The sequence below is a fragment of the Lynx canadensis genome, chromosome A1, assembly GCF_007474595.2.
Source record: "Lynx canadensis isolate LIC74 chromosome A1, mLynCan4.pri.v2, whole genome shotgun sequence".
Taxonomy (NCBI): Eukaryota; Metazoa; Chordata; class Mammalia; order Carnivora; family Felidae; genus Lynx; species Lynx canadensis.
Window position 1 is genome coordinate 214,777,788 of NC_044303.2, and position 25,508 is coordinate 214,803,295.

At 39.7% G+C, this 25,508-nt stretch overlaps 1 protein-coding gene across 7 annotated transcripts in view; it reads left to right on the forward strand.

Annotated features, from left to right (window-relative positions):
* DROSHA (drosha ribonuclease III) overlaps window positions 1-25,508 on the forward strand; it is a 127,384-nt gene that overhangs the window by 99,547 nt on the left and 2,329 nt on the right. For all 7 annotated transcript variants that reach the window (XM_030331958.2, XM_030331948.1, XM_030331983.1 and 4 more), the window contains 8 exons: window positions 4,274-4,318; window positions 5,839-5,996; window positions 7,016-7,121; window positions 18,379-18,520; window positions 20,212-20,294; window positions 20,386-20,489; window positions 22,506-22,598; window positions 23,437-23,483. In XM_030331958.2, the coding sequence (XP_030187818.1) occupies window positions 4,274-4,318; window positions 5,839-5,996; window positions 7,016-7,121; window positions 18,379-18,520; window positions 20,212-20,294; window positions 20,386-20,489; window positions 22,506-22,598; window positions 23,437-23,483 (778 nt within the window). The remainder of the gene's footprint in view (window positions 1-4,273; window positions 4,319-5,838; window positions 5,997-7,015; window positions 7,122-18,378; window positions 18,521-20,211; window positions 20,295-20,385; window positions 20,490-22,505; window positions 22,599-23,436; window positions 23,484-25,508) is intronic.

Genomic DNA, 25,508 nt, shown 5'->3' on the forward strand with positions numbered 1-25,508 from the left:
CAGCGGGACTGTTTTTGCATTCTCAGCCTGGTCTGATGTTCATTCACTCTTTCATCCCAGACTGTTTTTCCTGGTTCCATGTTTTTTTTTGATAATTTCTTTTTAATTTTTTTTTCAACGTTTATTTATTTTTGGGACAGAGAGAGACAGAGCATGAACGGGGGAGGGGCAGAGAGAGAGGGAGACACAGAATCGGAAACAGGCTCCAGGCTCTGAGCCATCAGCCCAGAGCCCAACGCGGGGCTCGAACTCACGGACCGCGAGATCGTGACCTGGCTGAAGTCGGACGCTTAACCGACTGCGCCACCCAGGCGCCCCCCTGGTTCCATGTTTTCATCTTTGTGTAGCCCTTCATGGTTTCCCAATACATTCAGATCCATTGTTGCAATCTGATCGTCCCAATGGCTTCTTGGAAAGATAGGGAGAGATTACTATGTAATCTTTCATATTCTCCCATTCCCTTCCCACCCCCTTTTTGTCTTTACGTATCTGTCCCAATATCTCCTTCCCTGGCCTTTCTCTGGAGCCCCAGAGATTGGGATGTCTTTTCAAATTGCCCCTGGGCAACTTCATGTGGGTACATACCTCGTTTCAACATTTTTAGTGTTTGAACTCATCACCTTAATACTAAAACGTATTTCACCTCTTTTACTTTTATCATCTAAACCGAAAACCTTACGATCTTCTTTTGTCCTGAAGCTTTTTCCTTCCCATCTCTATGAGTTGCAGACTCTTCTATCAGTTCTGTCCCTAGTATGTCTTTTTTTTTTTTTTAATGTTTATTTATTTGTTTTGAGACAGAGAGTGTCTGCAAAGGCATGAGTGGGGGTGGGACAAGGAGAGAGGGAGAGAAAGAATCCCAAGCTGGCCCCACACTGTTAGCGTGTAGCCCTATGCGAGGCTCAATCTCATGAACCATGAGATCATGACCTGAACTGAAATCGAGAGTGGGATGCTTAACTGACTGAGCCACCCAGGCACCCCTGTGTCTAATATGGCTTGAATTGGTTCCTGTTTGCTTTAATGTTTGCCCTCCTCATTTCTCACATGAAGTATTTAACCATTCCAGTCTATCGTTCACACTACATTTAGAGTTGTCTTCTTTTTAGTGTATGGATTTGACTATTTTCTTTCTTGCTTAAGATCTTTGATTTCTTTACTGTCTGCCAAGGCCTGTATTATACAACAGAGCATTTAATAGTTTTCATAATCTAATTCCCATCTATTTTTTGTTTCCTTTCTTCTCCCCCTTTGTGCCATTCTAGGAATTCCCTTTTTTAATTAAAAATTTCTTTAAAACTTGATTTTTTAGAGCAGTTTTAGGCTCACAGACATATTGAGAGTAAAAATTTCCCATACTCCCCCTCCTCCACCACACGTTCCTAGCCTCTCCCATTTTATCAACATCACCCATCAGAGTGGTACATTTATTACAGTTGATGAACCTACATTGATACATCATCATCTCTCAAGGTCCCGTAGTTTACCTTAGGGTTCACTCTTGGTGTTATACATTCTGTGGGTTTGGACAAATGTGTAATGCCATGTACCCATTATAATACCATATAGAGTATTTTCACTGTCCTAAAATCCTGTGTTCTACCTATTAGGAGTTACCTTTTTGTGCCTGTTTTCTTTGAGACATATTATTTATGCATATACGGTGCCCTGCTTTTGATTGCCACTCTCTGCTGATTTGCCAAATTCCTCATGTCATTCAGGATACATCTGAAGAGTTACCTCTTCTTTGAAGCTTTATCTGATACCCCCAAGCAGAATTTTCCTTGCATTGATTTATATCACTATTATAGAACTGATCTCAGTTCATTAAATTATACTTATTTACCTTCATTTTCCCCCACTAGGCTCCTTTGAGGACAGGAATAGTGTCTCATTTGTTTTAGTAAGCTAATATATAATAGGTATTTGATAAAAATATGTTGCTAAACAACAAGCGTTGGTGAGGATGTGGAGAAAAATTCTCTTGTACTGTTGGTCAGAATGAAAACTGGTGCATCCATTCTGGAAAACAGTATGCAGGTTCCTCAGAAAATTAAAAATAGAACTACCCTACAGTCCACTAATTACACTACTGGGTGTTTACCCAAAAAATACAAAAACACTAATTGTAAAAGATACATGCACCCCTATCTTTTTTTTAATGGGTAAGGACAGATTTTAATCAGTAATATACTATTGTAATAAGAAAGAAGGTCTAGTGTGAACTGATCCAACTTTGATTTGGACAGAATGACTGGGCATTTAGAGTCAGGGAAGTGAAAATGACAAAGGAGGGATCAGTGTAAATCATGTACTTTTATGTTTATTGCATTATTTTATGTTTATTGCATTATTGCATATGTTATTGCATTATTTACAATAGCCAAACTATGGAAGCAGCCCAAGTGTCTGTTGATAGATGAATGGATAAAGACACACACACACACACACACACACACAAAGAGAAGAATATTACTCAGCCATAAAAAAGAATGAAATCTTGCCTTTTGCAATGATGTGGATGGAGCTAAAGAGTATAATGCTAAGCAAAATAAGTCAGAGACATATACCATAAGATCTCACTTATATGTGGAATTTAAGAAACAAAACAAATGAGCAAAGGAAAAACAAAAAGATAAACTGAGAAACAGACTCTTAACTATAGAGAACAAACTGATGGTTACCAGAGGAGGTGAGTAAAGGGATGGGCAAAATAGGTGATGAAGATTAAAGAGTACACTTAGCACGATGAACAAAATAAAAAAAAATGTTGCATTAATAAATGTCTCAGCAGTCAGTGAGCATTTTCTGGAACACACTGAAGGAAGAGGTTTTTGCCTTGAATAGATGGTAGAGCTAGAATTCCAGTCTGGAGTTTTTATTTTACAGGCTATTTTCTCTCACACCAAGGGATGGCAGAACCTGATCTCTGAGTAGGGTAGATGAAAGGAAATGGAGGCAGTTGAAATAATTTAGGTGTGAGGTGTTAAGTGGTTATACATCTAAGACATCTCAGGAGAAATCACAGTGTCACTGAGTGAAAAACAGGAGAAAGGGGAAAGAGGAATTAGAATTAAGTTCCTGAGAATTTCGAATATTGGAGACTAGAGTCGGTTAGAAGAGATAGCTGTTGATTGTTACTGTTGATATGATCAACATTAGTAGTAGCATCTTCTGTGTGCCAGCACTGGGCCTGTTGCTTTGAGGAGGAAAAAAGCATGAGAGAACGTGAGAAAGTTGTAAGAAGGGAGTGACATCCTGCGTAATTCATGCTACAGAGAATTCAAGGGAAAGGTTATTGGTTAAGAGAAGCTCTCTAAAGTGCCTTAAAACAGTTTGATATTTAAGCTTTCTTTTTTTTTAAATATTGGCAACAAAACACAAACAAACCCAAAACCTCTTAAGTGTATTTTACTGGGATGCAAGTTGCCCAAAAAAACACTGAATATTTTATTTCACATGGTCATCATGTGTGCCACAGTGATACTAAATTTTCCTGTTCTTCTCTGCCCCCCCCCCCCCCAGTTTTTAAAAAAGATTTTTCCCTCTTTTTAAAAATCTTTTGTTACTTGTTTGAAAAACCTAACATCAAGGCCAGAAAGTAGATTCAGTCAGAGGCTCCCTAGAGTCTAAAACTGAAGGAAAAACGCTTTAATCCTGAGGAAGTTCTAATTATAACTGCCTCTGGATTTAGCTCAGTGGATAAAATAATGTACTGGGCTTCTCCGTAAAATCCACTCATTTCCATATTTCAAGAGAACATTTGTAGTGACCCACAGTAAAAGTGTGGTCTTATAGATCTGAGAGTTTAGGCACTAGATATGGATGTTTTCCACTCCATCTTAAAGCAGCTCAAATGATAATGAACGAGTGCCTAAAATAAAAGACATCTGAGATGAGTTTTAATTACAAAAGGCACAGCTGATACACATTTCTAGGGAATGATAAACTAAAAAATATGATTAAAACAGCAGCTTAATCCCATGTATTAGGTTAAGCAAATGTGTAACTGACTTTTAAAAGGTATCTTTGACTTCTGGGGGTGGAGGTGGCTCTTTTCCTCCCCAGCTTAATAGGCTAATTAGAGTCACTACAGGCGGTTTGAGTGGTGAATACACTTTAAAAAAATTAGTTTGCTAGCACTATTGAATTTGCAATAAGTGGAGTCAGCATCTGAAATAGTTCACTATTTCAAATAATGGCATTTTATTTAGTACTCCAGAGTGTGTTAAATGGCTCCCTCGAGCATTAAAGGCATCACTCTGTTTTCCAGGACCTACGTGAAGTCTGGCTCAATTATCCTCTCCACCCACTCCAAGTAAGTGTGACCTTCCTGTCTGAAGTGAGCTTTAGAAATCTGGGGGTTCATGTTATTTTAGCTTGCCTGTTTCCCCTCCTGCTTTTATAAACCTTTGATTCCCTTCAGTGGCACTATGACTTTAGGCTGGGTGTTAGGCAGAATTGGAAAACTTTGGAACAAATATTAAAATGAACCCATTTGTGTTGCATTTGTGCTCTGGGATGGGGTGGGGAAAGCCCTGGGAGTTATCTTCCTTCAAGTCAGGAGGATCTCCTTGTGTGATTGTGGTTTGGTGCCCTCTCTCCCCCCAAAAAAGTGATATTCAAAGCTTAATGTGTTGATTGCAGTGTATCTTCCTGCATGCTATTGTAGAGAAAGTAATATGGAGTCAAGTCTGGGCTTAGTAAAAAGAACAAATACTAAATGAACATTGCTAAATGGTAACCTACTTTGGATCTTGGAAATTGAAGGCTTTGACTCAAATTGCATAAAACATTGTAAATTAAAATTTTAGTACAATGTGATGACTTTTTGCTCAAGATTTTGGTATTTAAAAGATGTATGTATGGTAACCCTCTTTTTCCCAGTTTAAAAATTCTTTGTATTTGCTTGTATTTCTATTTTACTTGGAGATATACAAATGTATGTATACATGTATATATATACCTACATACTTTTATATATGCATGTGTGTATATGTACATTATACATATATAAGAATAATCACTAGTGGCTGAACTTTCATGAGAGGCTTTATGGTATGGTAATAAATGGCATTAATTCAAAGAACTTTAGAAACATTACTATGAAATTGTCCAAAGTTGTTGAAAATGTTCACTTTAATTATGCTTTTCATGTTTGCTCTCTGCCAATTGTTAAAGGCTCATTATTATGTGGAGCCACCTGCCTAGTGGTATGATAATCTCCAGTGTAAGCTGAATCTAGTTTTAGTGGTGTTCATTTACCAAAATAGGTGGTCCCTAGAAGACACACAGAGGTCATGTTCCTCTAGTACAGTGGTTCTCAGAGGGCAGTTCCCAGACCAGCAGCACCTGTGTCTCTTTCTCCTGGGAAGTTGCTTGACAGGCAGACTCTCAGTACTTTCTCCAGACGTACTGAATCAGAAACTCGGGCGGTAGAGCTCAGCCATCTGGATGTAATAAGCCCTGCAAGAGCTCCGATGAACACGAGAGTTTGAGAAGCACTGTGTTACTAGATATACATATTCTCCACCAGCAGTCCTTCCCTTTGCCTCTTCCTTGGGGAGTTAGTATAATACTTGGGATTTTGAACTATCTGTATACAGTACTTGGCCTTGAAATTTGATAGAAGATTGGAAAATATTTTTTGAGCCCTCTTTAAATATTAGGTTTGTTTGCCATTCTAAGGGTTGAGAAAGAAGCTTCCATGTTTTATTGGCATTTCAGAAATTTCTGCCCATAGGAGAAGGAATTTTATAAAACACTATCCTAGAATTGATAATTACTTTTGTAACCAAACACTGCACATAGTTTTGTATTTATTTTCTTCTCATGCAGCTACAAGAGCCAAATACTGATCGACAACTTATTGAGACTTCTCCAGTTCTACAGAAACTTACTGAGTTTGAAGAAGCAATTGGAGTAATTTTTACTCATGTTCGACTTCTGGCAAGAGCATTCACATTGAGAACTGTGGGATTTAACCATCTGACCCTGTAAGTTAGAATTGCTCGTGTAATCCCAGTGTGACCATTTAGACAGGAAGTCCCAAACCTTTGCTGCATGCCTTTCAAAGGAATTGGGATTTCAAACATATTTCCAGGAAGGTCACATCAGGAGATGGTGAGTAGCCAGACACTGGGATATGTTCCAATACAATATTTTTGGTTTCATTGTTGTGCATCTTATTTCTTTGTAGAGTAGAAGAGAAGCATGAAGGAAGTAAAAATTTTATCTGTAAAGGGATAGATATTAAGTATTTTAGGCTTTGCAGGCCATGTGGTCTCTGTTTCAGTGATTCAACTCTGCTCTAGTAGCATAAAAGCAGCCATAGAGAAAATGTAAATGAATGAGCGTGGCTGTGTCCCAATTAAATTTGCAAAAACAGACCAAGGGCTGAAATTGGCCCTCCACCCTAGCTCTAGATGAGTGATTTGGAGATGAGCTAATGTAATAATTAGGAAAATAACCAAAATGTTATTTTTTTGCATGTTTTTCATTCTGTTTTTGGCTTCTCTCCCCCAAATCAAATATTCACAGCTATCTTTAAAGTGTAAAGATTTAAGATTCTTGTCATAGATATTTTTTTTAGTGTCCTTAAACTGGATTCCAGATAGAGTATATATTTCAATAAAGAAGTAAAGATTTAACAAAAATCTTTTCTGGACCTTTTTGCTTTATTTCATCTGAATGGGGGTTCTCTGTGCAGATAACAATCTGTACTATATTTTTCAGTTGATATTCCTTAACCTCTGACCAGACACCATTTACCAATCTTTATTTTAGCAGTTTTGTAATCCTAAGATGGTGCTCACTTTCTTCTTCAAGACCCAATCTATATTGACTCAGATCTCTCCTCAATTGAGAGGCCTTAGGGACTTGTATTTAATTTTGTGCTTTAAAGCAAGGTGAATACATTGCCTTTTAAAATCATGTCTTTTTAAAAATTCTGTTTCTTTTTTTAATAATACAAATGCCTATTGATCTCTTCTGCATTGATGTTGTTTTTTTCCAGAGGCCACAATCAGAGGATGGAATTCCTAGGTGATTCCATAATGCAACTGGTAGCCACTGAGTACTTGTTTATTCATTTCCCAGATCATCATGAAGGACACTTAACTGTGAGTTTGTGTTAAATCATTCCCTCCAGTAAGATTGCTATATAATAAAGTGAAGATTGGAAGAGCCAGATATATATTTCTGTAATTGATTACTTAATTCTTGGTGACGTTAGCATAGTATATGGCTTTGTTCATTTCGTTATGCAAATTGTATACAAAGCAGTTTACAAGAAGAACTCATTTTATACGTCTTCATTAATGGTTACCTAGTCTGTGCAAGACATTGAGCTAGGCTTCATGGGAAGAGCAAATATTAGTTGACACCAGTCTATCCATAAGGAGTTTAAAAACTATTAGCAGCAATGAAAAATGTAAGGCAATAACTGCAAATTGTCTTTCTCTTTCTGTGTGTGTGTGTGTGTATGTGTGTATACGTGGTGTATATATGTGTTATATGTGTATGCATACCCATACATGTGCACTATGAAAAATAGAAGTAAGTAATTGTAACTAAATGCAGGAGAGAACCATATGGAATATTATGAAGAGCATAGGTAAACTGCTGCACTTGTGCTGTTTAGGAAAAGATAAGCTTTCTTGTATCTGTGATTTCTAAGAAGGCTTCGTGGATATGATGATCTTTGAGCCTTTAAACACGAATAGGATTGGGCCATTAGGAGTTAGTGGGAAGAAATTTTTGTGCAAAGACACACCACAACATGGGCGTACTGAAATAAGGGCACAACCTGAAAAACCAGAAGATAGAGACACAGTAGGGAATGAGTTTGGCTGGATCCAGGGTGGAGTTGAAAGGGACGTAGGCAAGGTTTGATTTAATGAACAAAGTGAAACAGCCCCCATTTCTCTCATTTTTATTTTATTTTATAAAATTGTATTGAGCTTTTTTATTTGTTGCGTACTGTTTTTACTCCATGAAACTGATCAATAATATATCTGGAATGGTGAACAAAGCATATCTGGAAGCCCCTCTAGAGTTGGGCATTGAGAAAACAAATACATTCCTGGGCCAAGAATAACAGTAGTATGCTCTAAGATATTTTGTTAGTGTAGATTTTCTTCTTTATTATATTGAAGAAATAATAAGTCTTTCATAGTTTACATCTCAACAATTTTTATGCATGTTTTGCTTTGAATAGAATTGGATCTTATCTTTGCAATTGTGAACACTGGAAATAGTTTATGTGAGACACAAATATTGGAATTAGGGAGAATATGGTGATTTAACTGTGTTTAGATATAATTTCTCAGTGAAATTTCTAAGCCTAACAAAATGTCTTTTATTCACTCACTCAGTGAGCATTGTGTTCTTACTATGCCCCATGTACTATTATATGGGAAATCAGCAATACACTTCTTTTAAATTTAACTTAAGGGGCTCCTGGGTTGCTTACTTGGTTAAGCATCTGACTCTTGGTTTTGGCTCAGGTCATCAGCTCATGGCTTGTGAGTTTGAGCCCTGCATCAGGCTCTCTGCTATCAATGCAGAGCCCACTTCTGAGCTTCTGTCTCCCTCTCTCTGCCCCTCCCCCACTCATGCTTGCTCGCTCACTCTCTCTCTCAAAATAAATAAATAAACATGTAAAAAATAACAGTCTGATGACCATTTGAAGTTAACTACTTTTGGATGGACAAGGAAGTATTTTCCTCTTGAATTAATATTAAATTCTGAAGAACATAGGAGTATTTACCAGAAATAAACTAGTGTCTAGTGTCTTGTTCTACATTAGGGAATCAATAACTGCTTGTTCAGTGTCTTCCATTAGGGAATAGACTTCATAGCTGTCAGAGTATCTGGTCGGTCTGAGACATTACCAAACCAAGCCAAATGGCTTGAAGTAGTAATTCATTTTTTGGCCACATAGAGGCCAAAATGTAGAAAATGTATGACTTCAACACACGCATTTACCCTTGTATTCCTGCAGAATTAACTGTGAACTCTTGGGTTTTGTGGCGGTGGGATGCTATAGACAAGTTTACTGCTTCCTATCTTGGTCATTGCACACATGTACACATTGAACATATAATAAAACCAAAACTCAGAAAGGCACAAGTCCTGCCCAAGGTCTAGATGAAGGTAAAACCAGAACTAAAGACTCCAGTTTTATGTTCTTTCCCGAAGTGCTTCAGTGCCATACTATAGTTTTATCTAAAGTGTGTTTATCAGCCTTGCTGTCTTAAAATTAGAGAATTTTTGAATAGCTTATTAGAAAGATGTTAAATGACAAAATTATGATATGACGGTTTTATTAACTATATTCACAGAAAGCTTTGGTAGAAATCGATAGGACTGACAGATCTGCTGGCAAAACAAAGATGATCTGTCATCAGTTGAGTACATATTTTAAAAGATATTAACTCTCATCGGTGCTGCTGCAGTTGCTCCCCCCCCCCCCCCCCCCCCCCCGCTTGAAACACTGCCCTTCGCTGGCTTCTGTGACACTGCACTTCCTGGTTTTCCTCTCATCTCCTTAGCCATATTCTGTTAGCCTCCTGTGCAGCTGATGGATATTCCAGCAACTGAAAGGCTCCCTCCCAGGCCCTGTCTCTTCTCATGAGAGCCTCTCCCAGACAGTCTTTTCTGTGTCCACACCATCAGGTCCCCTCTAGGGGCAGTGATGCCCACAGGGACCTCTTCAGTCCTATTTTTTTTTTTTTTTTTTGTCTTAAGCTGTTGTGGCTGCCCTCTCAGCGTCTCCACATGTCCAAGACAGAATGTATGGTCTTCTTGCACCTGGGTCCTCTTCTAGTATTTGCTGAATAACCGAATGGCAGCATCAGCCAGCTGGTGTTGCAAGTCAGGAATCTAGGGATCATCTTTGATTCCTCCCTCCACCCATTTCCTATATTCTAGACCAATCACGAGTCCTGATGTCGTTACTTCCTGAGTAGCCACCTCGTCCTCGTCACTTAAATTCTCTCAACCAGCCTGTCACCTAGACCACTGTAGCAACTTCTGCATCACTAGCAAAATGGTACAGGAATATGCTTGACAAAGAAACCCCATTAGAAGAGGTGGCATTTATTAAATTGCAAAGGATACAATCTTTTTTTTTTTTTTTTTAATTTTTTTTTTCAACGTTTATTTATTTTTGGGACAGAGAGAGACAGAGCATGAACAGGGGAGGGGCAGAGAGAGAGGAAGACACAGAATCGGAAACAGGCTCCAGGCTCCGAGCCATCAGCCCAGAGCCTGACGCGGGGCTCGAACTCACGGACCGCGAGATCGTGACCTGGCTGAAGTCGGATGCTTAACCGACTGCGCCACCCAGACGCCCCAGTCTTTTTTTTTTTTTTTTTAACATTTATTCATTTTTGAGAGACAGAGCATGAGCGGGGGAGGAGCAGAAAGAGGGGGAGACAGAATCCAAAGCAGGCTCCGAGCTCCCAGCTGCCAGCACAGAGCCCAGTGTGGGGCTCCAACCCACGAACCGTGAGGTCATGACCTGAGCCGAAGTCAGACACCTAACTGACTGAGCCACCCAGGTGCCCCACAAAGGATATGATCTTAAGGGTGTGTTTATACCAAGCACTAGGCAGTGCAGTGTGTACAGATTTCCCCGAGATGTTCGCAGCTGTCTGCAGAACTGGCCTTTGCAGCTGTGTGCTCCCCCACGGTGCATGTCGTCTCAGCGGAAATCCTTCAGTCGGCCCAGGTTTCAGGCCTGTTGACAGTGTCATAGCTTCCTCATCCTGTATCCTTCCTGTATCCACTCCTGCCCCCACTCAGTGATGCATTCTCATGCTGTAGCGGTGGCTGGCGTCTTTTCACAGCAGACCTCCTGTGACTGTGCTTGCTGTTCATCTTCAGTTCACTTTGGTCATTTCTGTTATCTCCCCAGCCTCTAAATGTTGGAGTGCCCCTGTTCTCAGACCTCCTCTCTTTTCTCTTGGTTTCTTTTCTGAGTAATCTCATAGCTTTGAATACTTCTGCCTGTACGTCTCCCCCTAACTCCACTCAGGTCTTTGTATCTCCAAATACACTTGACTACCTAGATGTAAAGATATACTGGAATCCCTAGTTGGATTTCTCTTAGGCCATCTCCATGGCCAAAACAAAACTGATTTTTCACCCCAAAACCTGCTTTTCTCTAGCTGTGCTCCATATCAGTAAGGACTGTTTCATTCTGTATTTGCTCAGGGGGAAACCTTGAAGTCATCCATAACTGTCCTCTTTTCTTCATGCTATACCTATTAGCCACTAGCGTCCTGTTGATTTTACTTTAAAATTTTGTCCAGAACATGACTACTTTTTACCAGCTCCACTGTTAACTCCCTGGTCCAGGCTACTATTATCTTTTCCCTAAATTATAACCATAGCCTCCCAACTGGTCCATCCCCCCACTCGCCCCCCCACCCTCCCACCTCCCAGCCCTCGGTCTGTGTTTAGCACATCATCTACAGGGACTGTTTTAAAAGGAAGTCAGATTACAACCTCCTTGGTGAAAAACCTTCCAAAGATTTCCTGTCTCAAGGGTAAAAGACATAGTTGTTACCTACAAGACCCTATGACCTGCCTCTCTGATGCTGTCTCTGTCTCTCCTAGACTCTTCACATTGGCTTCTGTGCCATTCTGCAGGACACTAAGCAAACCTTTGCCTCAGGGTCTTTGCACATGCTGTGGCTAAATCCCCCATCTCCTTCAGGTCTTGGTTCAAATGCTATCTTACTAGTGATGCCTTTAACTTATAGTGACCTCTTCCCCTTGTCCCTAGTCCCTGTCTCCCAGCCTGAAACCTCATTTCCATTTTCTCCTTGGCATTTTCTGTGTATTTTACTTGTTTACTGTCTTCTCTCATCAGAGTATAAACTCCTTGAGGGCAAGAGTTTTTGTCTGTTTTCTTCATTCCTGATTCCCTGGGTCCTTGGGAGTTGGTATATCATTGTTCTGCAAATATGCTCAATGAATGATTGTCATATCCCAGGCCAGCGGTTTTTGTTTATTCTTTGGATAGTAACTAAAGAGTAAGCAAGGCCCAGGGTGCCTGCCCAGCTGTCCACCTCATGTCACATATTCTTCTTTTCATTGTGCACCTCTATGCTGGCCTGTTTTGTGTTCCTCCAAGCCCCCTCCTGCCATCAGGCTTTGCATGTACTGTTCTTGTTCTGGAGAATATTCTGCTTCCAGCCCTTATTCCCATCTGCGTGGTCTCTCCTACTCTTCCCTTAGATGTCAGTTCTGGCTTGACTTCTGGATGCAAGGAGAGCCTTCCTGGATGCCCTCCTGCCCACTCAGAATTCCACGTTCTTTTCTCTCCTGGCACTTTTTTTCAGTTTGCCTGTCCCACTAGCCTGGAAGTTCTGGGAGAGCATGTTTTTATTTATCACTGTGTGCCCAAGCCATACGGTAGGCTTTCCATACATATTTGATGAGTAAATAAAAGAGAGTTTTGTGGGCAGCTAAGTTGTACAGAGAGGGAAGTAGCAGTGGCACTGGAGGGAAAAGTGGCATGTTGTCTTATGTGTAAAGAAGGAGGCTGAAAACTTATTTGTGAATGTCTAAAGATTAAAATTCATTTAAAATTTTGTTGAAGATTACTTGCTCCAGTTGCATTTGTATGAGGGAAATAGCAAATTATTCATTATTGGATTAAAGAACATACAACTACATTAATTTACACTGGGAGGCATTCATTAGCTTTGAACCATTTCTTTGTACACTTGTTTTACAGAGAAGAAGGACAGCTGAGCAAATGAAATGGGAAGTTTTGGATGCTGATGGGGAAAAACATAGTGTTGTAGGAGTTGGATATTCAAAAAGTCCTGCGTGGGAAGGAATATCAGGCATATATAGTTGTACTAGGATGACTGAGGTTCATTTCATAGACTGAAGTATTTGTTTTTCAGGGTAGGGATTAGGTAAGTAGTGAGAGGGTAACAAAGAGCGTTAACTCAGACCAGATGCCTGTCTTGTCACACTTGCAAGTTTCAAACCTGCATGTTGTTCTTCCCTCTAGATCATTCCTCCCTCTTAGCCTTTCCTCTGTGCTCCTGAGCTAAAAATAGTTGTTAACCCCATACCTACTATGCGCAAGGTACTGTGCTTATTTGTGTGCGTCAGTGAGGTGAATGTGCAGAAAATTCTGTTTGCTTTTAGAGGAATGCTTTGCAATAATGAGAAAGCAAGGATTACAAATAAAAAGTTTGAGAAACAGTGATCTCATCCCTCTCTGCTGCCTCCAGACAGCACTAAACATAAATCATTTGGACAAACACGGATCTTATGTACAAGATCTCTTTGAGAGGATAGATTCCACAGCCTCCTATTTGAGAATTTCTCTGTCACTGACATAATTTGCCTCTTTGTATCTGACCTGCATTTTGCCTGCTAGCATTTGTGTACCTTTTCTTTAGTTATCATAGGAAATGGAGACCATCTGGCTACTACTCTTGGTATAATAGACCTGTGTGGCACATCACTGTCACTTTTAATAATATATTCTGCGTTCACCCCATGCTCTTATATTAAAGCCTGTAAAATAATAAATCACAGTCTACTTATTTTACACTAGGTGGCCCTCTTTGGTTGCTCATGTCCCACAGCTGTCGCTTCCTCTTTAGAATCGAGAGTGAATAGAGAAGTTGAAGGAAGAATGCCAATATGTTTCTTTGTTTGTTTTAAAGCAGTAAACCTTTTTCCTATTAAAAGTTAAGTTTAATTATGAAAGACTGCTGTGCTGAGATAATAAAAAACATCCTGGATTCTCAAAATCAGAATTCAAGGTGTGTGATATTTATACTGGGCCTGCCATTGCATCAGGAACTCAGCCATCTTCTCAGCTTCACAGAGAGTCCTAACTCCATCTTCATTTTTTCTCTTGATCTCAAGTATAATTTGTGGGGCACCTGGGTGGCTCAGTTGGTTGGTTAAGCATTTGACTCTTGATCTTGGCTCAGGTCATGATCTGTGGTTTGTGAGTTCGAGCCCCAAGTCAGGCTCTGTGATGACAGCGTGGAGCCTGCCTGGGATTCTCTCTCCCTCTGCCCCTCCCCTGCTGGCTTACAGGTGCACACACACTCGTTCTCTCTCAAGATAAAACTTAAAAATTTTTTTCAAGTAAAATTTTGTCTTTTGTGGGTGGGGTTTAAAGAAATAGTTTTTAAGGGCAGCCTACCACTTGCTAAAATGGAAAGCTTTGAAGACAATAAGTAGATAGGTATCTAGAACATCTGTGTTGAAGAAAAATCCAGAGGAATTTCTAGAACTTTATAGAACCCTTTTCTTGTAACCAAAGAGTGAGCTTATCTTTCCTAATAATGATGATGCTACTGTGGGTAACAACAGCGGCAAACACAAATTTCTTGTGTGTTTATTGCATGCCAGCCATTGCACTGTGATTCATTACAACCCTGTGCAGTAGGTACTACTTGCTCCATTTAATATATTTTTTTTTAACGTTTATTCATTTTTGAGAGAGCATGAGCAGGGAAGGGGCAGAGACAGGGAGACACAGAATCCGAAGCAGGCTCCAGGCTCCGAGCTGTCAGCACAGAGCCCGACGCAGGGCTCGAACTCACGAGCTGTGAGATCATGACCTGAGCTGAAGTCGGATGCCCAACCCACTGAGCCACCCAGGTGCCTGCTTGCTCCATTTTATAGATGAGGAAACAAACTCAGAGAGATGTAGTAACTTACACAGGGTCACTGAGCCAGGAAGTGGTAGGGCCACAGTTGGAACCCAGGAAGCTTGCTGCCAAATGTTTTGCTTTTCACTACCACATCTAATGCAAGGCATTGTTCACAAAACACTCTAATAACTGTCTCAAGCTTAATTGGGTATTTAATATAATTTTCTAGCATTCTACTAAAAAATAAAAAGCAGATATTTCCTCTTTGTAAAATAATGATCTATAGCATTGATGTCGGCATGTTTTCCAACCTCGTATCTTGCCCCATTCAAATCTGTTCATCAGAACAGTCTTTCTAAAATCAAAAAATTACCTTGCCCCTGTTCCCATTTGACACTTTTTGGGATTCCTTCTCCCCTACAGGAAAGTACAGACTTCCTTATATGACCTGCAAGACTTCCCCAGAGACCAGCTGGCCTCGCCTGCATCAGTGCTTCCCGACTCCGCTCTGGAAGCTCTGACCTCTCCTCCGGTCCCACCCAGTGATCACCTTGCTGTGTCATGGTGCCTTGTTTTGCCAAAGCTGTTCCCTCTTCCTGGAAAACCCTTTCCCAGCGTCTCAATCTGTTCAGGCTGCTACAACAAAATACCACAGACTAGTAGTATTTTGAACCACTTATGAACAATAGAAATCTATTGCTCACGGTTCTGGAGACTGGAAGTCCAAGATCAGAGTGCCGGCATGGTGAAGTGAGGGCCCTCTTCCAGGTCACAGACTCCTCCTTGTGTTCTCACAGGGGAGAAGGGGCTACAGATCTCTCTGAGGCTTCTTTTATAAGCGCATTGATCCATCAGTGAGGGCTCCACCCTCATAACCTAATCACCTCACAGGCCCCACCTCCTAATGCCATCATCTTTAGGGGTTAGGATTTCAACATAGGAATTTTTAGGGGGCACAGACATTCAGACCGTAGCACCCACCCTCTGGCAGACTCTTTCCTTTGTTCAGTTCTGATTTTGTGTTTGTCAGAATCCACCTACGTGCACATGGCCAAGTTGTATCCCCAGAAATACTAATTCCTTGGTTCTTGGAAGGGGCCTGAGCACCAGTACCTCAGAAGCACCTTATGATTCTGATATAACAGCCAGGTCAGCGAGCCTCTGCAGTGTTTTTACTCAGGGGTCAGGTCCTCCAGGAGGCCTTTAGGCTGAGGTAGAAAGGAGTGCCTCCATGCACCGTGACCTCTGCTGTCACAGCAGCTACCACAGTGCATCACAATGGCCATTTCGCGTGGCTTCCCTGGATAGTAGCAGCAATGGTGTGTCAATCATCTTGGGGTCTTTAGCTGTCAGCATAGTGCCTGGCACAGAATTGGGCTCCACAGCTGTTAACACTGAACTGCCATAACTCCAGGTGGTTTTCTGCCTTGTGACCCCACCTGATTCCACTTGTTGGCAAACGGCATGATTCATTTTGAAGTAGGTTTCAGCAGAGGCCAAGGATACAAGCTGTCATTTAAAGAACTGCCATTCGGACTTTGTTATTTAGGTAAAGAGAAAGTCCTTCCCATCTTCTAAATTTAAATTGACTCTAAAAATATGGATGGTTTATAGCTTCCTTCTTCCACACTGAGTTCTGGTTTAGGCTCTTAGTTTTGGCAAGAACTTGAAGATCACTTTCTGCTGGCCACCCTACTGCTTCAAGACCTGTCAGGGCGTATCTTAGGTGAAACCAGAAGCACTTGTTAGCATCCTCACTGTTTTCCTCCTTATCCATCAAACAGCATTACTGTATAATAGTGAAGAATGAGCCCTGACTCTGGAAGGCAGCCGTGGCAGTCTGGTAACCTGAGATGTATGGTGTTTTGTGTGTGCTCATGTGTTCATTAGGCTTGTTGATTTTGAGGCCTGAAATCTCCGTATAGGCAACCTAAATTAGAGTTTTGTCTTCTCACCAAAGCATATACTGAGAGAGAACCCAACTTGCTCAGCATAACCGTATTCTCAAAATAGCCCTTCTATTCCCCCCTGTCCTCTACTTTGAGAACTGCCTCCCCTCCACCTCCCAACTGGGAATCCAAATGAAAAAAGTTCTCTCTCTTCCAGTTCAGTTATTCTGTAATTACAAGATATTAGGCTAGTGGGCTCTTATTGGTTGGGTCTTTTATTAACATTATATGGTAAGCCTTTTTAATTTTGAGCTTCTCTGTGGATATTAATTTTAATGAAACATTTACTATATTGAGAAAAAAGATAGAGTTGGGGGAAATAGGAGGAGGAAGGGGGCAGAGACAGGCAAAGAATAATAGTCTGTAACTCAGCAGCAAGCATGGCTTATGAAGATCAAGTTGTATTTCTACTTCATGCATCACTGTCAGGCAAATTAAGAACATATTGTTTCTTATTTATCTATTGTCAAGGATGCAATCTCAGGCATTGAGAATAAATCTTGATTTTCATAAGCTCAGTTGACACTGTGGAGCCACAGAGCATAAAACTTGCATCTAATAAAGTGCGATGTGGAATGGTAGGGGTGTGATACTAGCACAGCCCACAAAACTGCTTCCTGCTCCTTGGCCCTGGTGTCACCGATTTTCCTCAGCAGGAAGGGATTGTTGTAATAGACCAAGAATTTGTTCTAGCTGTTGTAAGAAGAGTTCTAGCTTTAGGTGTGTTACTCCCCGAAATCTTAGATTTGGGGATAATAATTACTTTCAGCTTCTGTTTGGTCCATCTTGGCTTCTACCTGCTTCCCTAGCCACCCTCCCCACCTTCCTCTAGTGAGTGGTTAGCGAATGCTGAAATCCTAAACCATGCTTGTTTTATGGGCACCTCTGTGAAGGGTTTGTTGTATAATTTTCATGCACTGTTTAATGTTATTGCTTAAGATGGTGCTTAGAGGACTCTTTGCTGACTAAAATTTCTGCTAGAATTTTTGTTTTGAATTCTTGAAGTTGAAATATGAAAATCATATTTTAATATAATTAGAGACAGTCTCAATTTGATAAACTATAACTCAGGATATATTGTATACATTTTTAAAATAATAAAAGTAAAAATATAAATAAATAATTGAAAGATTTTTAAATAATACTTACTAAAACGTTACTTCCCCAAATCCTGTAATATATAATTTAACATCAGTGCTGTGAAACTTGAAGTTTATTTTAGGCTCTAAAAATACTCCCTTAAAACTAATGTACAGTGACAGAAAGCAGGTCAAGTTTGCCTGGTAGGTGGTGCATTGGACTGATTGAGTGCAGAGGGGCACGTGGAACCTATTTCAGGTGACAGAAATGTAGAATGTTGTCAAAACTCATCTAACTATACTTAAAATGGGTACATTTTACTGTCTGTAAACTATGCTGCAGTGAAGTTGACTTAAAACATTTTTAATACTCCTTCACTTAGTAGCATTACATTTAATGGATGCTGTGCTCTTTAATCATAGTATAGTATCCTCCCCCCAACATAGCTCACTGCTACTAAACTAAATAAACTGTTTAAATTGTCAGGTAAAATCCAGGAGCAGAGTAAGCTATTAAGGAGAAACTAGAAGCATATGGAATTTGTCATGGCAGCCTGGGGATAGCAGTTGAGGACTTAAACCATTGCTTACCTTGGTGCCCCTGCCTGTGAAGTGGTCTCGGGCTAGTTGGGCCCAACACAGGAGCAGGAGAGAGACCACAGTGAGATGGTTTCTAAACATATCTCACTTTCTTTTGGCCAGTTGTTGCGAAGCTCTTTGGTGAATAACAGAACTCAAGCCAAGGTAGCAGAGGAACTGGGCATGCAGGAATATGCCATCACCAATGACAAGACCAAGAGACCCGTGGCCCTTAGGACCAAGACCTTGGCAGACCTTTTGGAATGTGAGTCTTAGGAATAGAGCTTTTCTCTTAACCTGCAGATTCAGAGTTTAAATCAGATGCACCCACATTTATCTTACTGCTCATTATTATTATGTTCTAACTAAAGAAGCCTCTCTTCCATTTTAATTTTTATTTATGTATTTCTCCAAAGTTTATTAGAAGGAGGATAATTTGGAATTAAGTGAATAATGAATTTTATATTCAGTCTTTGTTCAGTGGTATCACTCCCATCCCTGCCCCTGCACCCCTCCATTCTACTGTTCAGCCATCACATTCTTTGTGTGAAACAGTAGCAGAGTGTGGAGATGGGTAATAGTGAATCACAGCTTTTTTTTTGCCACCCAGCAGCCTTCATATAGGGGCATAGAAGAAAGAAGGGTAATTTATTCACTAAATACTAAAACTATTATCTGTTGTTTTGAATGAGCTCAAAGCTCTACGGACAAATGTTGTCATCTTTGGCAGTTTCTGATATGGTCTGGAAGCATCATAAATAATCCTATTATAGCTAACTAAAGGATTTTACACATCATTTTATTGTTTCTGGTACTGCTTTAAAATAAGTGGACCAATCACTGGGTCTTGGACCTTTTTTTTTTTTTTTTTTTTTTTAATTTTTTTTTTTTCTTCAACGTTTATTTTTATTTTTGGGACAGAGAGAGACAGAGCATGAACGGGGGAGGGGCAGAGAGAGAGGGAGACACAGAATCGGAAACAGGCTCCAGGCTCTGAGCCATCAGCCCAGAGCCTGACGCGGGGCTCGAACTCACGGACCGCGAGATCGTGACCTGGCTGAAGTCGGATGCTTAACCGACTGCGCCACCCAGGCGCCCCTTTTTTTTTTTAATATAGTATTCTTGACAGTTAGAATTATATACAAATATTAAAGTCTACCATGCAAAACCAGCTCATTTACAAAGTGCAAAGGCAGTCTAAGGAACTTAAAAGAACTTTTTCAACTAAAGAAAAGTAACTTAAAGATTAAAATTACAAAAAAAATTGAGTAATCAGTTTTACTGGAATTTTTTTTTTTTTTCCTCAATGAAAGCTACTTTTATACCTTCCTTTAAAAACTCACTGTTTCTTTACTTGGTTACAGTACCTTTTAATGAAGTTATCTTTGGGGTCACCATTTATTAATGCAAAGTTTGATATATTGTTGTATTGTCATTAAGCCCAGTATTAAGTTTTTTTCTGGGCAGATTGAGTCTATAAATTATTTCATTTCTGTTCATGAAAGGTAACATAGACCATTGTAAATGGCTAGTCTTCTCAGGATTGGTGTTGAGGATGGCAGGCCCCAAGAATGTGCTCATTCTGATGTCCTATCTGATCTTCAGGTTTTCTTCTGATTTGTTATTAACACAGTTGTGTTCCCAGATACCATTTTTTCCTTGCCATATAGTAGCATTTTGTGTATCATTTTAACTATTTAGCCTTTAACCAAATGTAATTTGGTCTTTGTACCCTCTGATTTTTGCATTTTAGTCACATCTATACTATTGCTTCTAATACCAGTGATGAAGGGTGATTCTGGTTTTAAGAAAGAGGATATGATAATTCTAAAAAATAAAGAGTGTCTGGCAGTTGAAAACCTCATTACAACATTTCTTAAAAGTCTGGGTCTCGTGATCTTTCTGGGAAATGGCGATAACATTGTGGTTTTATTTTTTTAATGTTCTTCTTCTCAGCATTTATTGCCGCGCTGTACATTGATAAGGATTTGGAATATGTTCATACTTTCATGAATGTTTGCTTCTTTCCACGATTAAAAGTAAGCTCATATAAAATATATATTAGTTCTATGCTTTACACTCGGTGATTCCAGAGCCCATTACTAAATACTTTCTGGGCACTTGCTGCAGGAGTTTATTTTGAATCAGGACTGGAATGACCCTAAATCCCAGCTTCAGCAGTGCTGTTTGACACTCAGGACAGAAGGAAAGGAGCCAGACATTCCTCTGTACAAGTAAGTACTCGTTCCTGCAGGCGTTGGATGCTCCGGGGTGATCATGACAAGGATCCTGCCCTGGGACTTCTTTACACTGACTCTGGGCCCAACACGGAGTCTCTCTGGGCATCTCCGTGTTTTCGTTCTAAGTAAAGTAGGTCACCTTTGATTATCGGTGCTTTGTTTGTCTTCTTTCTTGTAACCTCTGCGGGGCCATGCATCTAGATTAGAAGGTTGTGCTTCTTTCTCACGGTATTTGGGTGTCAGTCCCCACTCCGCTTTGAAGCCTTGTTGGCCTTTGTCCCTGTTGCCTGACAGCTATGCACTCTGTCGGGCAGTCACTGTGAGAAACAGGCAGCTCTTCACCGCCACTGCGTTATTCACGTTTGGAGTTTTTCTTCTTAAAATGTGTGTCACACACTGCCGTGTAATTTTGAATATCTTTAGTGACAAATCGTTATCCTTTGAATGGTAGCCAAAAGTCATTCAGAAAGAATGCAGATCACTACACACAAGATACTGGTTTTGATGAAAACAGGAGATTTGACTCTGACGTAGAGTAATTATCTTGAGACTCTCATACATTGATTCAGAAGGTGTTTTCAAAGAATTGCAAAAGGGGAGAATTATCAAAATAGGTGGATTGCCTCCCCAGGTATTATGTGGGTGTATGTTTTGAAGGATGTTTAAAAATCGAATTTCAGTACTGGTTTACCTCCTGTCCGTGGACACACATGGTTGCAAGCACGCACGTTGGTGCGAATGTTCCATATGGAATAAAAACCCCTCTCTGTGGGCTCTCTCAGACTTCAAAAGGAGAAACACCAGGGTGTCAGGGGGAATTTTAATCCTTTCTTATGTCTTTATTTAATAGTCACAACACGTTACAGGCTTTTTCGCTAAAAGAACTGAGGCCAAGAGAAGTTTGAGTCACCCCACAGCAAGCCACTATAAATTGTCCCAAGAGGCTGTCACTGCCAAACAATGTTTCCTTTCCTTGTTGGGAAAAATCCCCAAATGTTTAGAAATAGCACTTTAATATGTACCTAATAAGCATAATGAATATCCAAACCATATTACATGAAAGGCTGAAGCTATTTCCTCATCAAAGTGATAATTAAGGTTCAATAAATAAAATGAAGACGATAAACTCATAGCCCAGGCCTGATTACTATAATAAGTGCCACCTTGAAGAAGCCATCCGTGTGCTTTCATCCCACAGAGTGTAGAAACACAAAGGAAATGACTGCTCCCTTCTCATAAATCCCCCGGATGCAAGTACATAGTGAGCTTGTTCTTTTTCATCAAGATGATGGGGTTGTTTTACATATTTTTTTCAAGATTACTGTGTTCATTCCATTATCTTTGTTGGCTACTTTCAATTTCCCTTTTCCATAAAGTTATCAGTTTTACTGCGTTAGAAATCTGCACCATGTCATTAAAACCCAGAGTACCTGGCATTTTGTGTTTTGGCAATTGTGTTGTGTACTTGGCATCATAGCAAACCTCTGAAATGATCTCAGGTGTTTCAGAAATTAAATACATCTTCTGATCTTTTAGATAAGATACCAGACATTGGGAAGAATTCATAAAGGATGAAACCATACAGATGTGGCTTGAGGTGTATTGCCCAGATACTTATCATTTTCAGTTGTGATTAGCACTGAAGAACAGTGAACAGACTGAAATAGTTACCTTTTCACTGCTGAAAGTTTGTCAGTTTTATGATACTTGGAGTATACACACTTAGAAATTGTTCAAAATATCTTACACTTTGGTGCTAGCCTTCAGATACTGCTTATAATGCTTTGGGGAAAAAAAATATGAAAATCCAGTGTAGAATTTTAAAAAATTTCCTACTTTAAAAGCTCTCTCTATATTTGTTAGGTTAGCAAATAAACTTACCCCTTGAATTTTCTTGTTATTTTTACCTTTCTCTGAGTGGTAAGTACATGTTTTTTCCTAGAGTTATATATTACCAGTAACAATTAAATAACACTTTACCCTAATTAAAGTTCCTTTTTTTCCTTTCAGGACTCTGCAGACAGTAGGACCCTCCCATGCTAGAACCTACACTGTGGCAGTGTACTTCAAGGGAGAAAGAATAGGCTGCGGGAAAGGACCAAGGTACGAGAGAAGATACTTTTAATTTCTTTGAATGAACATCCTGTGTGTCTGCGAAGTCCTTACTTGGTACTTCCAAGCTCTCTGCAGTCTGTCTTTCTAAACTCCGATTATAGAATGTTAAAGGGTAATAGCAAAGTGAATCCCAAGGATTAGTGTCCCCACCGAGCTCAGCCCCAAACTTGAGATTGGCCTTGGACAGTGTGAATACCGTTGCATAAGGGACTTTGGCTACCTTGAGAAAGCCACATTACCTGGTGCGCAGGTAAGTTGTGTCCAGTTTTAGTTACCCAACATTGCTGGGTACCCAACATTGTTGCAAGTATTTTATGGGACACATCGTGCATGATAACAGCCATTAGACATTTGATTTCTTATCGTTATTCATTTGAGCTTTGTTGGAAATGCTTACATCTCTCAGGTAAAAAGAGTTATGTATATTATCATCTTTCTTTGAACCACCTAATTTATATCTTAAATTGAGAAGTGATTAGAAGTCTGTCTATACATATATTTTTTTCTCTTTGCTTCTTTAAACTTTATGCTGAGGATGTTTAAACTTAAGTAAGAAATACTTCAGACCTAATATGGAAGGCATTTTATTACAGTATTAAGTATTAAAGATGGGGAACAAATAACTTAAATAGGCTTTGTGCAAATAAATAATGTTCCTGCACGCCCTTGTGTATATTCCTGACTTGTACGATTCAGTATGTGACAGAAGTAATCTGATAAAATTTTATGCAGCGAACATGAAAATCAGCCTGAACAATTTGTAGCCGTAGCTTGTGTTTCTGAAAAAAATCTTTAAACTGCACCTTACCTTTATTTTATTTAATAGTATTCAGCAAGCGGAAATGGGAGCAGCAATGGATGCACTTGAAAAATGTAAGCCTGTCCCTTTTTCTATAATTGTATGTTCATAATGTATATTTTATAGAGAGAAAATGAGGAAATGTAAAAATGGTAAGTACTGATAAAATGTGATCTTCTTTTCTTCATAATTATTCTCCACATAGAGTGTAGTAGAATATAAGATATGTATAAAATGGGTGAAGAATTTTTTTTTTAAAAGTATTTCCAAATGCTTTTTGATTTTCATTTTCCTTCTTTGTGTGGAGTTCCACTCTTGACCCAGGGAGCCCATGTGAACAACCTAGTGTATTTTTTTCTGCATATTTCTCTATATTTCTAAAATCTTATATAAGTGAAAGTTTTTTCTTTTTAGTTTTTGGCCACTGTTTTAGTAGAATGATACATTTACATACTTTTCTGCACCTTTCTGTTCTTACTCAATAACATATCATGGGCAGCTCTATAGGTGGTAGGGTGTAGCCCCAGTTCTTTCTTTCTTTCTTTCTTTCTTTCTTCTTCTTTTCTTTCTTTCTTCTTTCTTCTTTCTCCTCATCTTCTCCATCTTTTCTCCCTCTCTTTCCCTCTCTTCTCTCTCTCTTTCTCATCTTTCTCTTCTTTCTCCACTCTTTCTTTCGCTCTCTTTCTCCCTTTCCTCACTCTTCTCATTTCCCTCTGTCTCCATCTTCTTCCTCTCTCGTTTCCTCTACGATCTTTCTCTCTTTCTCCTCTTCACTCTTTCTCTTTCCTTTCCTTCTCTCTTTCTCTCTTTCTTTCATGTTTATTTTTGAGAGAGAGAGAGAGAGACCAAGCGTGAGGGGAGGAGGGAGAGAGAGAGAGAGAGAGAGAGGGACACACAGAATCCCAAGCAGGATCCAGGCTCTGAGCTGTCGGCACAGAGCCTGATGCAGGGCTTGAACTCACGAACCGTGAGATCATGACCTGAACCAAAGTCGGATGCTTAACTGACTGAGCCATCCAGGCACTCCCCCCAGTTCATTCTTTCTTAATAGCTGTGCAGTATTTCATGCTATGGATTTGCCATATTTTATTCACTTTTTTTAGTTTTGGTGGACACTCTTTCTGGTTTCTTTTTTGAATCACTGTTGACGATAAATGACTATATATTGGTCCTTTTAGTTCTGTGAGATAGATTCCCAAGAGTGGGATGGCTGGGTTGAAGACACTGCAATTACATAATTGGCCATGTAGGAAATTGCATAGTCTTTTGTAAATTGAAGGCTTAAATGCAGAGGATTTTCTTCTGAGGTACATATACTTCCTATGCTGCCCAGCAGAACCTGTGAGCTAAACACGACAGTGCAATTCTATTACGCTTCAAGTACTGGTACCTGCTAAGTGTGGGAGAGAGAGCGCAAAGTGGGGGAAGCTAGAAGTAAAGAGGCCCAGGATTCTCAGCTGTGCGACATTCCAGGAAAGGCAAGAGGGCCAAGAGCCAAGTGGAAATCAGCAGACAGTAGCTTCCTCAGTGTGGGAGGAAAAGTCAGGGGCAGTAGCTAGTATTTCCAGGTTCCAGTGTCCATGGAATCTTCACTGAAAGTTTTAAGTTAACTCTGTTGGGAATTTTTTCATTGGTTATATACAAACGTACAATCACATATGGAGATAAAAGTAAGATTCTGTTTTCTACCTATAAGACTGTTAAAGGTTGTCTTTGGAGCTTTTTGTTTGCTTTTAACAATAACACGGTATTAGAGAGATGGTCTGTTCTGAGACTGACCTCTACACATGTACTGGTAGAAGTGAATTGTTTAATAGCTGGAAAGCAATTTGACCATCTGTATCTGGTCCTTAAAGAGGATCTTTGATCCGGAGACTTCATTTCTAGGAATCAAACCTAAGGAAACAACTGGAGTTACGAGCTAAAGTTCACATGCCATGATGATAGTGACAACTTGATTTATAATAGTCAGAAAATAAAAAAGTAAATCAAACTGCATGTTTAACAGTAGGGAAATGTTTAAATAAATTATGGTATATCCCAGGGATTGGCAACCTTTTTTCTGTAAAGGACCAGATAGTAAATATTTTAAGCTTTGC